Source organism: Lutra lutra, chromosome 10 (genome assembly GCF_902655055.1).
Source record: "Lutra lutra chromosome 10, mLutLut1.2, whole genome shotgun sequence".
NCBI lineage: Eukaryota > Metazoa > Chordata > Mammalia > Carnivora > Mustelidae > Lutra > Lutra lutra.
The window spans coordinates 15,303,505-15,319,779 of NC_062287.1; the positions used below are offsets into that span (position 1 = coordinate 15,303,505).

A 16,275-nucleotide genomic window follows, 5' to 3' on the forward strand; every position below is an offset into this window, starting at 1 on the left:
GGCGGGGCTAGGAGGAGGGCCTAGTCGGCTTCTGCGCGTCAACTGACCAATCGCCGCCTCAAAGGGGCGGGGATTTCAATCTGTCTCCGTTCTTCCCTTTGGAGAGAGTAAATACATTTGGGCGCGGTTCAAACGGACCAATGAGTGTTCGATGTTTCCTGCGGTTTCTTCTCAACGATTGGCCGTAGCTCATCGTCCCGCCCTCTCGTCACGATTTTTGCCCCACCCCTTCGCACACAAGATGGCGGCGCCCAGCGGAGTAGAGGCCGCGTTTGGGGTTTGCTGAGGCTGACGCCCTTTCCCACTACCCCTTTGGACGCAAAGCGCCGCGAGCCCAGAGGACGGGGGCCGGGCGGGGACAGGGGTACCTGCGTAGCTGGACCGCGAGCCCGCGCCCAGCCTGCGCCGCCCCCACCCGGCCCCGGCCCGAAACCATCCGTTCCCGGTCTCCTCTCGGTCTGACCCACTGCCCGGTCGTGGTTCGCCACCACCAAGCCTCCAAAGCTGAGCTCTCTCCTCCAGCCCGGGCTTACCTCACTTTAGAGATGTTTGGCCTCTTCCTTCCCAGACAGCCCGACTTCAAAACCGGGACTCGTGGACCGGCACCTGGCCCCTTTTCCCTCCACTGAGACTCCACCCCGCTCTAACCCACTTCTTCCTCAGATTCTTGGTTCTCCCTGGCTTGGAGACTGCTCACTTCCCTTCCAAATTGATCCCCGACGCCCCCCAATATTATCAGCCTTGACACCCCCCTCAACCTGGAGCCAGACTTCCTTTTGGATTAACCTCCACAGCCCTATCATGGAGGCTGTGTACCTGATAGTGAATGGGGTGGGCCTTGTGCTGGACCTGCTGACCTTGGTGTTGGACCTCAACTTCCTGCTGGTGTCCTCCCTCCTGGCTTCCCTGGCCTGGCTCCTGGCCTTCATCTACAACCTGCCACACACGGTACTGACTAGTCTTTTGCACTTGGGCCGCGGAGTCCTGCTTTCATTGCTGGCCTTGATTGAAGCCTTGGTGCGGTTCACCTTTGGGGGGTTGCAGGCCTTATGTACCCTGCTGTACAGCTGCTGCTCTGGCCTGGAGAGCTTAAAGCTCCTGGGGCACCTGGCCTCTCACGGGGCACTGAGGAGCCGGGAGATACTGCACCGAGGTGTCCTCAATGTGGTCTCCAATGGCCATGCTTTGCTGCGCCAGGCCTGTGACATCTGTGCCATTGCCATGAGCCTAGTGGCCTACGTGATCAACAGCCTGGTGAACATCTGCCTCATTGGCACTCAGAACTTTTTCTCCCTGATGCTGGCCCTGTGGGATGCAGTGATGGGACCGCTGTGGAGGATGACGGACGTTGTAGCTGCCTTCCTAGCCCACATTTCCAGCAGTGCCGTGGCCATGGCCATCCTCCTCTGGACCCCCTGCCAGCTAGCACTGGAGCTCCTAGCGTCAGCTGCCCGTCTCCTGGCCAGCTTCGTGCTTGTCAACGTCACCGGCCTGGTGCTGCTGGCTTGCGTGCTGGCTGTGATGGTGACTGTGTTGCACCCGGACCTCACCCTGAGACTGGCCACCCGGGCACTCAGTCAGCTCCACGCCCGGCCGTCCTACCACCGGCTCCGAGAGGATGTGGTGCGGCTGTCTCGCCTAGCACTGGACTTGGAGGCCTGGCGCCGAGTCTGGAGCCGCAGCCTGCAGCTGGCCACCTGGCCAAACCGGGGAGGGGCTCCTGGGGCCCCTCAGGGTGGCCCTAGGAGGGTGCCCTCAACCAGGACCTGGCGACAGGACATTCTTCCCGAAGCAGGGCCCAGATCAGAGGCAGAAGAGGCAGAAGAGGTCAGGACGGCCAGAGCAACAGCTGCTCGCGGCCGGGAGAGGCTCAACGAGGAAGAGTCTGTCGCGGGGCAAGACCCATGGAAGTTGCTCAAGGAGCAGGAGGAGCGGAAGAAATGTGTCATCTGCCAGGACCAGAGCAAGACGGTGCTGCTTCTGCCCTGTCGGCACCTGTGCCTGTGCCAGGCTTGCACTGAGATCCTCATGCGCCACCCTGTCTATCACCGCAACTGCCCACTCTGCCGCCGGGGCATTCTGCAGACCCTCAATGTCTACCTCTGAAGCCTCCTTCCCTGCCTGCCCGCTCTGCTGTGCTCCATGAGCCACCTGCGCTAGGACAGCTTTCACACCTGACCTCTTGGTTCCTGGCCTGAATTCCCTCCTGCCCCCATGGCCGTCACGCCGAGCCTCCAAGCCATACGTCCAGGACATGGAGATAGGCTATTCTGGAAGACTGTGAGCTGGGTGGGGCAGGGTAACAGCTTTTTCTCACCCAGTGCACCCCTGTGTGATGCCAGAGGTGGTGAGTGTGTCACTGTGCAAGGCCCTGAGACTGCTGTGGAGCCCCCTCTAGCTTGCCAGGGCCCATCCAGATGCCAGCCTCTGGGGCTCCCCTTCTACTTCTGGTGTTTCTGTTGGGGATTTGCAGGTCCTCTCCCTGACCCCTCCCCATTTCCTCCCCAGCTTCTGCAGCCACAACACATCACTGTCCTTCAGATGTTTTGGTAACACAAGGGCCTTGGAATGAACTTGAACCTTTGCTTTCAGCCAGAGCACCTGTGCACTGGTGGGCCTTGGGGATAGTATCTCTCAGGTGCACTTAGCGTGACCACTTCTGCCAATCTTGATCTTATGAGGCTCCCTCCCAACCTGATCCAACAGTTAGGATCAAGAGTTTACCCCTGGGGGGGGTGTCTGCACCCGGCTTTGGGACCATGTTACCCTCTGGCACCCCAGCTCCACTGGGAGCCTCAGAAGGGATAACCAGATTTCTACTTCTACCCCTTTCACTCCCCACATCACAGAGAACAATGGCATTCCCCTTCTGTTTGTCTCTCCCTGGCACTGGGGAGGGCAGACTGCACATTTCACTAGGGTCCAAATATGGAAGGGGCCAACCTAGGAGTATGCAGCTCCCTCATGGGTCTGTCTGACCCAGATGGGTCTGTCCGGCCCAATTTCTGGTGAATAAATTTCTCTTGACAGCTCTGATGGCATCTGTGTGCATCCTTACAGGGGTGATCAGCTGGTCAGACTAAGTGGGGCTGCAGCAGGGTCTTTCAGTCCTGCTGGAGTCACTATGGTCTGTAGGGGACCTGGTGGGGGAGGAGATAGAGGATGTGAGGACTGTACCTTGGAGAGAGCCCATGCCAGGTGTTGCTGGATTAGCTTCTGCCCCCTCCAATTTGTGCCCTCACATACCTGGCTTTTGGGAAAGTCCTCCCAGTCTTTTTTACTCTTTCCAGAATGAAGCCCTGGTAGAGAGGTGTGGGAACATTCCCATGCCTTGAGTAGGCTTCCCAGCTTCTCTAGTGCCGCTCTTCCCAGAAGGGAATTTGGGGTTCCTGCTGCCTGGACTCCAGTCTACCGTCCAGTCCCTGGAGGAGCCTGGTGCTTGTCTTTGTGTCCCTTGGGCTGGAGTGGGGCTGTGAGGCCTCCTGGCGGAGAGCTGGGAGCTGAAGTCCAGGACCCAATCCCAGTCCCCATGTTCATATCTGCCCTCACAGGCCCAGCAAGAAGGAGGGGGGGCACTCCCGCATAATTGTATGTTAAATCTAGGAGCATAATGCCAGGGCAGCCTTCTGGAAGCTGTTGGGTGGTTAGCGGGAGCGGGGGTGGCGGGCTTGGGGGGCGGGTGGACGGGGGTGTGGAGGAAGGGTAGGTTAGAAAGAAACTGAGAAGAGGCCCCTCCACATTCTCTGGGGTTGAGAGGCTGAACTGATTGTGGGTCTGGCAAGCCCTGGCTTGTTAGTCATTGGGATGGGGGTGGGGCTGGGGCTGGCTCCTGAAGGTCAGAGGAGGGGAACCTTGAAGGGGCTTTGTGGCTACCCTCAGACTTAGTGGCGCGGCCCACCCAGGCTATGCCCAGCGCGGTGGGGGGCGGGGGCGGTTTCACCACATCCATCTTGGAACTGGGAGGCCTGGGGAGGGCTTTTCTCCCCCTCCCCCAAGCCCTAGAGAGGGAGGTGAGCAAGGGGAGGTTCTGCTCCATCCAGTCTCTGTTTAATGTGAGGATAAACATTTTATGAGAGAAGATAAACTTCCTGAGCTGGGAGCAAAGGACCCCCTTTTCCTGTACCCCCATCTGGAATTACATTGGCAGACCTCAACAGCCGTCCTCTCCCTAAGTACCCTAGCAGCCTTGAGCTCAAGCGCTCCAGGATCATCGCTGCATTCTGGAGTTGGGACGCCCTCTTGTGGTCAGCTCAGAAACTACTTATCTCTAGCCGCCCAGGAACACACCACTTCCCTGGCATGGGGGGACAGAGAAATGACTTTCCAGTCATCTAGAGACCAGGCAGGCAGCCAGAGCGGTCACAAATGCACACACGGGGATCCTTTTTGTTGATCAGGGTAGTGTGTGGCGAAGGTAGCCCCCGCCCAGTTCATATGACATCTTTGAGTCAGAAAAAGCTGGCCAGAGCCCCATGCCAGAAAGGCACCCTCTCCAGCCCAGCACTCCTGTTCACAACCAACACAACTCAGGGGACAGCTCTATGGAGCGGCTTCTCATTCACCTGGCCCTGTATCTCCTGACCCATGGCTCATCCAGCCCAAGAGCCCTTCCTTCTGTCTGGACACCACCTTGCACCTCTTCCCCATCACTCCCTCTCTCCTCCCCATCCTCATCACCAGGGCATCCCCACCACAATGAAGAAAGGCTGAGCCACTAGGTTGTTTTTGTTTTGTTTTATTTGACTTATTGAATAATCTCTGAGAAAAGGGTCCAGGCATAGGAGGGACAAGGGAGAACCCAGAGAAGCAGCGCACCAGGAAGAGGGCACCCCACCTCTGGGGTCCTGGGCCAGAGCAACTGGGGGACCCACACCTGCCAGCACAGAGCGCTCCTTTGGTTTTGGGCAGAAATCCAGCCAATGCACCACACTGCCAGCCCTGATCTCAGACAGCCTCTGTCCCCGTTCTCTGCCAGCAGCAGGAAGGAGTCCTTCACAACATCCCAAGGGGGGGGCCAGCCCTCCCAGATGATGTGGCTGTCAGTGTCATACCCTCCTTGCCAGGAGTGAGAGAGCTTGAGCTCACTTTCCAGTGGGTGTCAAGCAAAGACAGGGGAGTTGTGCCAGTCAGAATACACCAGAAACCCCGAGAAGGTGCTGTCTGTCTTGATGCTGGCATAGATGCCAATGTAATCACCCACACCCACCTGCACCCACACCTGGTCCTCTGGCTCCAGCCTTACCATGGCGCCCCCGGAGAGCGAGGCTGGTTTGGGCCACCCCCCAAAAAACTGGAAGAAAGAGGCGATGGACTCGCCATTCTTGACCAGATCGAACTGCAGGCTAGCCCGGTAGACAGTGGCATGGACCGCGAAGTAGTAGACCCCGGGCACCTGGCAGGTGAACTTGCCGGTGGTGGCGTCGTAATGTCCCTGCTCGTTCACCAGCACGCGGTCGAAGGGTAGGGGCGCGTCCGACGGCGGAGGCACCCGGCTCTCGGAGCGCTTGGCGCTGAAGGCGGAGCGCGGAGGCACAGAGCACTCGCCCGCAGGCCCGGTGGCTCCCACGGGTCCCGCCTCTCCTCGCGGCCCGGGCTCCCCTCGGGGCCCCGGCAGTCCTGCGGGAGTGCGGGGCGCGGTTAGGACGAGTGTGGCAGCGGTGCCCAACCCCCCACCCCGTAGCCGGGGGTGTCGGGGGCGCCGCTCGGCACCCTCCCCACCCTGCCTGGGGCTCCCGGACGCCGCTTCCTGGGCGAGGGCCACCCTGCCGCCAGCTCCCCGGGCCCCGCCGCCCGCAGGAGAGGGTCACCGGAGTACCGGCCGCCACGCGCTGCGTCACCCTCCCCGAGCCCCGTTTCCTGAGCCCGGCGGCGCCCCCTGGCGGGACCCCGAGTCCCGACCCTCGGCCGGGCGAGCGCGGACCGCCCCGTGGACGGCGACCCGGCCGCCTTCTTACCCGGACTCCCGCCCTCGCCTTTCTCTCCCGGAGCCCCGGGCGCGCCGTCGCGGCCGTCGCGGCCGTCGCGGCCGGGCAGGCCCTGGCTGCCGTGGTGGCCCGGCGTGCCGGGAAGGCCGGGGTGCCCCGGGCACAGGCTGGGGATCTTGTTGTCGTCCAGCGGGGGCGAGCCGGCCGCCAGGCCCAGGAGCAGCAGGGCGACGAGCGGCCTCATGGCGCTGGCACGGGGACTCCGGCCGCCGGGGTCCTCAAAGTCTGCGGGCCAGGCGGGACGGGAGTCGGGACCCAGAATCCCGGCACCGGCCTCTCTCCCCGCCCCCGAGGCGGCCGGGTGGGTCCCCACCCCACTGCCACGGGCCTGAGGCTGAGCGGCCGCGGGGGGACGAAGGAGGGGCTTCCCCCAGAGCCGAGGACCCGGAGGGAGCCGGAGGTGAGGGGACAGGAGAGGCCGGCCGCTCCCCTCACCCCACTCCACCCTGTGGCCCTCCCGTCCCCACCCCCCTCCCGCCCTCCACCACACTCACCCCCTCCCGTCTCCCGGGGCCTCCTGGGGGCGCTGGCTACTTGGGTCCCTCCAGCTGACCCCTGCCCCGCCCCTGTGCTTCTCCCCCGACAGGCGTCCCCTGCCCTGGTCCGGGTTCACTCCCTGCCGGCTCCGCTCTGCTCCTCCCAGACTCCAAGAGGAAACCAGTTGTTTAGGGGCCAAGAGCTCCCGGCCGGGAAATAGGGAAATAACTCGTGGTGTCGCCTGGCTGCCGACCAAGGTTTGGGGGAGAAAGGAGGCGGAGGGAGTCTTAGCTGGGCACAGGGAGGCAGAGCTGTGCACCACAGACACTCCGACAGACAGTCCAGGCACCCACTGCTCCAAGGCCAGAAGGAGAGATGGTGCGGTGACAGAGACCAAGGCCAAGACTCGTGGTGGTGGTGGTGAACAGAAGCTGAGAACCGAGGGGGGAGAGTTCTAGAGGCAGACGGACAACTGGATCCCCAGGACTCACAACAGGGCCTGCCGCATTACTAGGCCCTCGATACTTTTTGTTGAATAAATGAAAGAGTCAGAAGGCAGCTGGTGGAGAACCTGAAAAAGTACATCTCCAGAGAGGGCAAGGCCGGAGATTGGAAATCGGGGTCAGAGGTTTGGTGCGAGGCGGTCCTCACAGTTAATGGCACCGTGTGGAGCTGGGGGCAAGGAACAGGACAGAGAAGCTTCCATTAGCCCTGCCGACGACTCCTCTTGCCTTCCCTGGGAGGCTCCAGAGAGGTTGGCCAGAGTCCAAGGCTGGTCCTCCTTCCTTTGTCCCATGCCTGCCCAGCCTGATCGGCAGAGGTGGACAGGTGGGCAGAGGGGCAGGGGCCCGGCCTGGGGTCAGGGCTGGGCACAGGCCTCCAGGCCAGCCGCCTCGGGCAGCCTGTTGCAGTTGAAAGGCCAGGGGGTACCCAGTAGAGCCAGGCCAGACTGGCACTGGCGCTCAGCCTCCTGGCAGACAGAGCGGCAGGGGGGAAGGACACTGCCTATGGGAGTGCAGTGGGGCACAAGCAGTCCGCAGAGAAGCCTCCGGAAACTCTGATAGCAGGGCAGACTTGTCAGGCTCTGTGGAAGGAGGAAACCAGCCCTCAGGCACCCCACCCCCTAGGCTCCCTCCACTTCCTGGGGGTCCCTGCTAATCTCTGCCCAGAGCACCTTATAACCTCTGAGGATCTCCACCACCTCCTCCTGGGTGGCCATGCCCACCCAGATGTTCGGGAAGGCCGTGGTGTTGTAGCTCAGGCCAGTGCACATCTCCACCTGGACGGGCTCACAAGCCAGCTCTGTAAGAGAATCACAGGAGGGGGTACACGGGCTGGCGACCTGGGGCAAGTCACCTAAATGCTCTCTCTGGGTCATTTGGGCATTGTTGTGGGACTCAAAGGAGATAACATGGAGACATGCTTTGCCCACATCATGGGTGCCTGTTATCCTCAAGAGCCCGCCCAAACACCCTTCGTCAGCCCTGGGCATCATGCAGGAGTCTCTCTGATCTCGGGAGCACTGGGCACTGACATTGGCAGGGACTGCTGGCATCTGGAAGGAACTCCCCTGCTCTTGACTTCATCATCATCCTCATCATCCTCTTTTTTTAAAAGTAGGCTCCACACCCAATGTGGGGCTTGAACTCATGAACCCAATATCAAGAGTCACATACTCTACTGACTGAGCCAGCCAGGCGCCCCTCACCTTCCTCTCCGAGGTGGACTGTGTAGAGGGGTTCTCTGTGTGACCAGGCTGGGCTGGTTCTTGAAGCCCCCATCATTGACTCCCAGATCTCCACTTCCCTTGGGGGTGGTGTCAGGTACCGTTGCCACCCCAGGGGGAGAATCCCTCCCCAGACTCTGCAGAGTCTCCCCATCGGGGAGAACATAGGTGGGCTGTGATGAAATGTGCCAGTGGGGTTTTTATGAATGGGCCCCCAGCCTGCTCCGGCCTCCTGTCCCCCCACCACGGTGCTCTGGGGGGAGGGGGCTCCTCACCTGGGGGTGGGAACAAGGGGCTGCTGCAGCTGTCATCACCACTGTCCAGGCAGTGTCTCCACGTGTCACACGTCCACTGCAGACTCTTACACTCTCCATCGCGGCAGGAGAACTCTCTGGGGCCACAGGGATCTGCAGGCATAGGGGGCACAGCAGTGCCCTGGGATAGGCCTGTGCCCCCATACTACCTTCGCGGTCCCCTAACCGGGTTTGGAGGCTTTCCGAGTTCTCCCGGAGGTGCCTCCACTGCCCACATCCGCTCCCCCAGGGGCACCTACTCTCAGTGCTATTGAGGGCCCGGTAGGTGGCAGAGAAGCCCCCGGTGCTGATGCCGCGGTCTGTCCTGAAGAGCACCACCAGCTGCTGGTGTGAGGAGATGAGGCGAGGCGGAGGCTCTGCTCCGCAGAACCTGCCCGAGGCAGAGAGCGTGCCTGGGCAGAGAGCCCTTGGCCCACCCAGGCTGTTCCCGCTGGCCTCCCTCCCGCTGATGCTCAGGGGTGGGCCTGAGGGGATGGGACACATGGCATTTACGGCCTGGGAGAAAGACACACTTATTCGGTTGGCAAAGAATTAAGCAAACTGCTTGAACTTGAGCCAGTCAGAGATGGGAAACACCAGTGAGGGTTTTGAGGGGAAGTGGGAGTAGGCCGCACGGGGCAGGAGAACCGGGCAGGGAGGGTACTAGGAAATGACCTTCTGCACAGGGGCAAAGCTGAACAAAGGCTTTGGACTGAGGAAGGACAAGCCTCTTCCTAGGGTGACAGTAGAGAGACCTCTGGCTTAGAACAGAAGGAACTGGCAGCCAGGGAGAGGGCAGGGTGAATCTCCGGGAGGCCTTGACCATCAGACCGCGGAGGATGGAATTTCTCTGGGGCTCCTGCTTGGGCAGCTACCTGCCCAGGAGGCCAAGGGCCCCCGTGTTGCTGGCCTCATACACGGCCACGTAGTCCAGCTTGCACTCTTCCTGGGCTTGCAGGCTAAAGTTGTGGAAGCGCAGCTCTAGGCCGTGTCCCGCGGGAGCGGAGATGTGCCAGGTGCAGAGCTGGGGGAGAGTATGGAGGGAGGGGGTCAGGGCTCCTTCTCCTGTCCCGCTCTGGGCATCCAGGCAGGGCTCCAGAAGGGTTTTCTCTCTGCAGCAGGCTGGGCAGGGTGCGGGAGGGGGCAGCCCACCAAGCTCTGTGCATCAGTGGAGCTACCAGTAAGCACTAAGGACTGCCCCACCTTGCTGCCTGTTGGAACTCTGACCTTCCCAAGAGCCGGGCAGCACCTCCCACACTGTTCCAGGTCACACTAACCCGTGTGTGTCTGCCCCACTCCCTTACCTGCTGGTGAGGGTAGCTCTGCAGGTCGCCCGGGGCAGAGAAAGTGCCCTGGAGCCCAGTCAGATTCCCCCCGCACCCTGCAGAGGGGAGGAGGGGCTCAGGAGTCTGCCAGGTCTGGGCCTTGGCCCGCTGGCCTGTCGGGGACCACAGGGGAGCACCTGGGCCAGTCCCACAAGGAAGTAGCTTCTGGGCCAGGAGAATATCCGGGCAAGTCTGGGGCTGGGCCAGAGCTGGGGAGTCCTGGCCGAACCCGGGTCGGATGCCCATAGACAGTACCCGCCCTGCGCCTGGCGGGGCCCGTACCCAAGAACTTGGCACTGCAGTTGGTCTCATCGCTGCCATCAGCACAGTTGGCAAAACCATCGCACACTGAGTCAGGCAGCAGGCAGAGGAGCTGGTCACAGGGGAACTCGTCAGGAGCACAGCTCCCTGGGGAGGGGCGTCTGGATTCAGAACCTCCCAGAGTCTCCAACCCCTTTGCTGGGGCTGGGAGTGTCTGGAGGGGAGGGAAGTGGAAGCTTGAGAGGCGGCCACAGGCGGGGTGGCGGAACACTCACCGGTGCCGGGAGCCACAGCCTGGTACCAGGCATGGAAGCCAAATCCTTCCACGCTGCTGTCAGAGACGAAGGCCACCCGCAGGCGGCTGGTGTTGGTGTTCAGTGTGGGGGGAGGCACCCTCCCACACACTCTGCAAGGAGCCAGGTTGGGGGTGACGGAGGCTCAGAACTCAGGGCCAGCCGGAGTGGAGGCTGCCTGGGCCCTGTGGTCCTCCTGCCTCAAGCCCTGACCTGGGGAGGATGGGGTCAAAAAGGGTCCTTTCCTTTCCCAGGGAGCTCTCACTTTCCTGACAGCCCTGTCCAGGCCGCATCTATTCATGGACAACAGAGGTGGGAGCTCCATCTGACAGAGAGTGAGTGGCAGTGACCTCCCCAAGGTCATGCAGCAGGCTGGAGGCAGAGCTGGGCCCCAAGGTCAGGTCTCTCGGTTTCCACCCAGGCCAGCCTTTCCCATGGCTGCTCCCCGGTTCTGTCCTCTGGACAGTGAAGCAGAGCAGGGGTGAGATCTCCTGGGGGCAAGGGCACCCACCTGAGGAGGGGCCCTTCAGGCTCAGGGGAGATTTCCAAGCGATCGAAAAGACAAGAGGCCACACTCTCCATGCTGAGCGCCTCAATCTTGAGCTGTATTGCGTGGTCTGCTGCCACCTGGATATGCCACACGCAGTGGGCGTTGGGTGGGTAAGGGTCTGGGTAATTGGGGCTGCTGAAGAAGCCCCTTGGGCCAGGAAGGAGGCCCCCACAGGCTGCAGAGAAGAAGGTTAGAGTTCGAGTTCCGAGGTCAAAAGGAGTGAGACCCTTTTATTTCCAAGGATCCCCTTCCTGCGCTTACCCTCCCCCCTCCCCCAGCCATCCTCCTGCCATCTTGGGCTCTTCTCCAGAAAGATCTTCCCTGGGTACTCACTGGGCTGGGGCGAGGGGCTCATGCCTGCCTCCTCCGGCTGTCCTTTGGGATTCCCAGATGCCGGAGAAGTGGTAGTGGTGGAAGGGCTGGTGGGGGTTGGGGGGGTGGTCCCACTGGGGGTCAGGCCTTGGGCAGGCAGTGGTGTAGAGGCCCCAGACAGGGGTGTAGCCCGCAACTCTGCAGGTGGGAAGATGGGGGAGTGGGATTCAGAGGAGCCGGTTCCCCAGAGGTGACAGATAGAATGGTTCATGGATTCTCATTCCCAAGCCCTCCTGCCAGGCAGGGCCAGGTACTCACGGGCCAGAATGACGGTCACTAGGAGCCCAAGCAGCAGGAGCAGCAGGCTGGCCAGCAGGAGGATGCACAGCCAGGAGAAGTGGCAGTCTGGCTGCAGCCCTCGGGAGCGCCGGCCTGTGGGTGGGTGGGGTGGGACATTGAGAGCTCCCTGGGCAACCCTCATACTGTTCTCGGTTCCTGGGTTTCTCTGTCCACCCCCACCCCCGCCCCGCCCCCATGCAGGTCACTCCCTGAGATGGTTACCATGCCGGGGAGCTGGGATGCTGTGGCTGGCATCCTCCCGGAAGGCTGCTGGAGGGCAAGGTGGCCCCAATTCAGGCTCAAAAGCAGGATTGCAGAACTCAGTCTGGAAGGGAAAGACTGGAGGGCTGAGGGCCAGTGGCCGCACTGCCAGGCTGGCATGGCCCCCGGACATGGCCAGCCCTAGGCAGGGATCTGGGCCTCGAGAGAGCAGTCCTATGTGACCCTTACCTTGCTCAGTTCTGTCGCCTCCACACACAGGATGACATCTGAGCATTCCTTCATGGCTCAAGGCTCTGCATGGCTTTCTGGGATTCCCTGTGATCGCCCAAGGCTGCCAAGGGCTCACTCCCTGATCCCAAACTGCCTATCAGAGGGGCAGCCTCTGCTCCCTTCGGGAAGGGTCTGCCAGGCTAGATGGACTCTCAGACCGCCCTTGGCCGACTGGTTCAGGCCACTGGCTACTTTGGGGAAGGAAGCAGCCAGAAGGAATTCGCAAAGGCATGAAATGGTTCCTTAATCCAACTCAGCTGAGGATGCTAAGGTCAAGAGCTTGGCTCGGGGCAACGGTCCTTAAAGGCACAGGTCGTGATTGAGAACACCCAGCAGAGGAAACTAGGTGCTCATCGGGGGGTATGATCAGGAGAGCTGGACACCCCCTTTCCTTACCTCACCCAAAGTATTAAGGGAGCACCCGAGAGGTGCTGGGAGGGAAGGAGGATCACGCCGGCATGAGGGAGCCTTGGAAGCTGGGTGTGAGGGTTTAGGCCTAGGCACCCTGAGGGGTCTGGACAAAACCAGCTGTTCTCCCACCCGCGTCTGGGGCAGTAGCCAAGCCCAGGTCTTTGGGAGGCCCCTTGAGTGTACAGGTGTGGCCAGAACCAGGAGCTAAGCCCGTCCAGGAAGCCCATGATGTGCACGGGGCTGCTTCTGTCCGTGCTGATGTGACTAGGGGAGCTGGAGGGGCTGGCTGCCTCTGCTCCCCGGGGCCCTTCGGCCTGCAAAGAAAAGGCAGAGAAGAAGGAAGAGGAGCCAAGTCCTCGTACAGGGTGGGCAGGGGCAGACCCCCTGAGCTGTGAATCCTGGCCTTTGGTGCCATCTGCTGCTGCGGGAGAGAAAACCCACACTCTGTGAGCCAGACCACTTCATGCCTCTTCCTCTGTGACGACTGTCTCTGGAAAAACCCAGTCTGGCCCAGATGTCCTCAGGGAGAAAAGAAAGGACTTGTTAACCTGGTTTGTGTTAGCCATGCTCGCACGGAGTTGGGGGAGGTGGACAGGGCAGGACGAGGGAGGCAGCATCCTTCCTGTGGCTGGACCATTTGCAGAACGTTACGTAGTCGGCCCTGGGCAAGAGGCTTTACCCGTTGTTTCCCTCCCTAGGCCACACTACGAGGTCGCATAACCATGTCACAAATGACGGCACTGAGGCTTCCCCAGGGTCACACAGCTGGTGTGGTGCAGAGCCACGAGCTGAATCTAGCACTGTGGAAATCCAAAAGCAGGCTTTGGAGGACACACCTCTTTCAGCCTCCACTGGGGCCGGTGCGTTTTGGCAACAGTGGGAACCAGTGAGGAACCCAGAGGGGAGAGAAGAAACAAAGGAGACAGATTCTCTGATTCTCACGCAGCTGTCCTTGTACTCGGGAGAAAATGCACCCCCAGATTCTTCTCCATTCATCCCTTGGGGGCCCTGTGTTGCTTCTATATAGGGGGGCACACCTTTTTCCCTGGGCCCTTGGATGGGGACTGCTTTTAGAAGGTCTGAGAGGTCAAAAGTATGTCCATGATGACACTAAGACATTATTTGTCTTCTCATTTGTGAGCACACAGCACGGTCTTCCAGAGGCTGGGTGGGAAGCTGCTCTCTGGCTTTGCTGTTGGCAAGGGGAACTTAGGGTGACTCTCCAGTGGTTTTGAGCTCTCTCGGGCTCCTGCCTGTATTCCTGAGAGCATGGTTCTGTAACTCCTGTAACTCCCCCATGCTGACCCCACACACTGTTGTCTCTCCTTGACTCTCTGTTTCTCTTCTGCCACCAGGAAGGGCGAGGCCAGCCTGAGCTTGGCTGGAACATTCTGGGACTCCTGGCTCTCTAGCTTTCTCTCCTGCTAGTTCTCTAGCTCAAACTTCCAGTCCAGCCAGACCAGCCTCTTCATTGTCCCTGGAACATGCTGTGACCTTCCTGCTAAAGACAAGTCCCCGGGCTCGTCCTCTCATGGAGAATGCCTTGTTTCTCCTTGTTCCGAGGGCCAGCACCGGAGGTGTATCTTAGGATCTGACTCTTCTTCCCCACCCAAATCTGTCAGTCGTTGTCCTCCTATCCTCGTTCACTGCCACCCCTAGCCTTGACCCTCATCCCCTGGTTTCTGGATCTCCCCTAGTCCCTAGGAGCCTGGAAGACTGAAGCCCCGTCTCAGCTAACCTTCCGTGATCTCCAAGAGGCAGGCCACGCTTAATATCAAGCAATCAGAAATGCCCATCCCTTGGGTTTAGATCGTCCCTTCTGTGGCTCTGCTTCACTAATTGTGGTTTGGGCAGTGCTACATTTTGCATTCCTGAGCCTTTAATGTATGTTGTTCGGAGGAGAGAAGAAGGCACAAGCATCCTGAGAGGATTGGGGAACCAAACGTTGGCTGAGCATCACCCACTAAGACAATGTGGATGGTGATGGTGCAGTCCTGAAAATGTGGGTGTGTGTGTGGGACATGGACATTTGAATACCTAGTATGTTTAGACACAGCTCTGAGTAGGTATGGTTACGTGCAGATTACAGAGGAGGAAACAGGCTCAGGGCAATTAAGTAATTTGCTTCGACTGTAAATGCTAGTCTCTGCTGCCTCCCGCTCCCTCGGGTGCTCGTTTCCGCCTCTAGAGCAACGAAGGACGGGGCCCTCAGAGGTGCGCGGCCCAGATCCTGCTGGGGCTCAGGTATGTGACAGATTGTGCTGGTTTTGCTTTTGGGTGTGTGTGGATGGATGGCGTTGGAGTTTCCTTGCTACACTGCTGCTCAGCTCAGTTCCCAACAGAGACAAGGTTGGAAAATTTGCTGCAGAAAACCCTGCAAAACCCAAAAGGCGGAGTACTCAGAGTACTCAGATGGAAAGAGAAGCGTCCTGCCCCTGCCACTGACAAACCAGTGGGCTGGAGGCAGCCTTCTCTAGCGCTGTGTCCTCACTGGCCAAACGAGAACATGGACAAGGTGACCTTTTTGGTGGTGACTCTAAAGCTCTATGGAAAGAAATATGTATTTTCTGAGCATGGGTTGTTAAAAAAGTTAAGAGTAGCTCTAGAAAACTGAAACCAGAGGCACAAAAGGCCCCTACCCTTGGGACTTGGAGAAGTGACTTAGGAGGACACTTGAGCTGAGAACTTCAAGGTCCAGTCTCCTTAATGCAGATGAGGCACAAGGCCCAGAAAGAGGGAGGTTCTTTTTTCAAGGTCACACAAGGGCAGTTGCAGGGAGAGAGCCCCCCCCATTCCTCCCCAGGGGGAGGCCTGTTGGAACGCAAGCAAAGAATGGGGGCAGAAATCCCAGTTGCTAGGAGGCAAAGCTGGTGGATAAAGAAACATGGGGACAGATTGTGTCTGGCATCTGTGTAGCGCTGAGACCTGTTGCCATGGGAATGAGAAAGCGCCACAGGTTAAGTACAGAAGGGAGAGTGGGGAGCAAGGGTAGAGCGGGCTGGACCTCTAGCCCAGACATTACCTGTAGTCCTCTGCTCCCCTGTGGAAGACAACAGGAACGCATTGGTGGTGTCCACATCCAGGGAAAAACTAGCCAAGGGAGAAGTGCAGCAATTTACACCATCGGCGCTCGCATCCACTTTGCTAGAAACCTGTTTCCATTTTGTAGACCATCCTGTTGACTTGTTGTTTGGGGGGAAATCATCTACATTGAAACTACTACCTTGGGTCAGGCCGCTTCCAGGGCAGGCCAGGGAGAAATCCCAGGGTTCGAGTCACTATTTTTTCCCACTTCTGGAAAATGCCCAGAAGCAATGCTCCCACTACTGTCTCATCCCATGATGTGAGTCTGACAGGAGACACTGCTGGCTCTTCAAAGATGGAATAGATGGGCCTTGATTTTTCAGTGTCTGGAGCAGGAAGGCAGCTAGGAAAAGTCCCGATAAAATACTCCACTGGCAGAGGCTTCTGCTTCCAGAGTTCTAAAATCAGCGGCAGAAAGGGAAAGTCTGAATAGGACTAAGAGCTAAAAGATAAAACCAAAGGAGTCAAATCCCTGAGTGCCCCAAGGAGGCAATTTCTTTAAAGGGCTAAATCTGTTTAAACCTTGGAAAAAGTACTTTGGGGCCGCCTGGGTGGCTCAGTGGGTTAAAGCCTCTGCCTTTGGCTTGGGTCATGATCCCAGGGTCCGGGATCGAGCCCCTCACGGGGCTCTCTGCTTAGCGGGGAGCCGGCTTCCTCCCCAGCTCTCTCTGCCTGCCTCTCTACCTACTGTGATCTCTGTCAAATAAATAAATCTTAACAACAACAAA

At 59.6% G+C, this 16,275-nt stretch overlaps 3 protein-coding genes across 5 annotated transcripts; 1 reads left to right on the plus strand and 2 right to left on the minus strand.

The window, feature by feature from the left end:
- The first annotated feature begins 227 nt into the window (after window positions 1-227).
- RNF26 (ring finger protein 26) lies at window positions 228-3,033 on the plus strand. Its single transcript, XM_047693279.1, has one exon. It carries the CDS (start codon window positions 802-804, stop codon window positions 2,104-2,106), a length of 1,305 nt encoding a protein of 434 aa, XP_047549235.1. The 5' UTR covers window positions 228-801; the 3' UTR covers window positions 2,107-3,033.
- Window positions 3,034-4,718: 1,685 nt separating this feature from the next.
- Window positions 4,719-6,615, minus strand: C1QTNF5 (C1q and TNF related 5). Its single transcript, XM_047693677.1, has 3 exons — window positions 6,479-6,615; window positions 5,955-6,209; window positions 4,719-5,616 (listed from the first exon to the last, which is right to left on the minus strand). Exons 2-3 carry the CDS (start codon window positions 6,166-6,168, stop codon window positions 5,099-5,101), a joined length of 732 nt encoding a protein of 243 aa, XP_047549633.1. The 5' UTR covers window positions 6,169-6,209; window positions 6,479-6,615; the 3' UTR covers window positions 4,719-5,098.
- Window positions 6,616-7,320: 705 nt separating this feature from the next.
- On the minus strand, window positions 7,321-16,192 carry MFRP (membrane frizzled-related protein). Of its 3 annotated transcripts, none has more exons than XM_047693675.1 (13): window positions 15,486-16,192; window positions 11,783-12,777; window positions 11,540-11,653; window positions 11,243-11,419; window positions 10,871-11,084; window positions 10,342-10,472; window positions 10,088-10,213; window positions 9,785-9,861; window positions 9,356-9,504; window positions 8,741-8,871; window positions 8,463-8,594; window positions 7,636-7,763; window positions 7,321-7,545 (listed from the first exon to the last, which is right to left on the minus strand). In XM_047693675.1, exons 2-13 carry the CDS (start codon window positions 12,054-12,056, stop codon window positions 7,321-7,323), a joined length of 1,878 nt encoding a protein of 625 aa, XP_047549631.1. In that variant the 5' UTR covers window positions 12,057-12,777; window positions 15,486-16,192. The 3 variants fall into 3 exon arrangements, with proteins under 3 accessions (XP_047549631.1, XP_047549632.1, XP_047549630.1); XM_047693676.1 differs by lacking the exon at window positions 15,486-16,192 and having other exon boundaries at window positions 11,783-11,885; window positions 12,011-14,789; XM_047693674.1 differs by lacking the exon at window positions 15,486-16,192 and having other exon boundaries at window positions 11,783-14,789.
- Window positions 16,193-16,275: the final 83 nt, after the last annotated feature.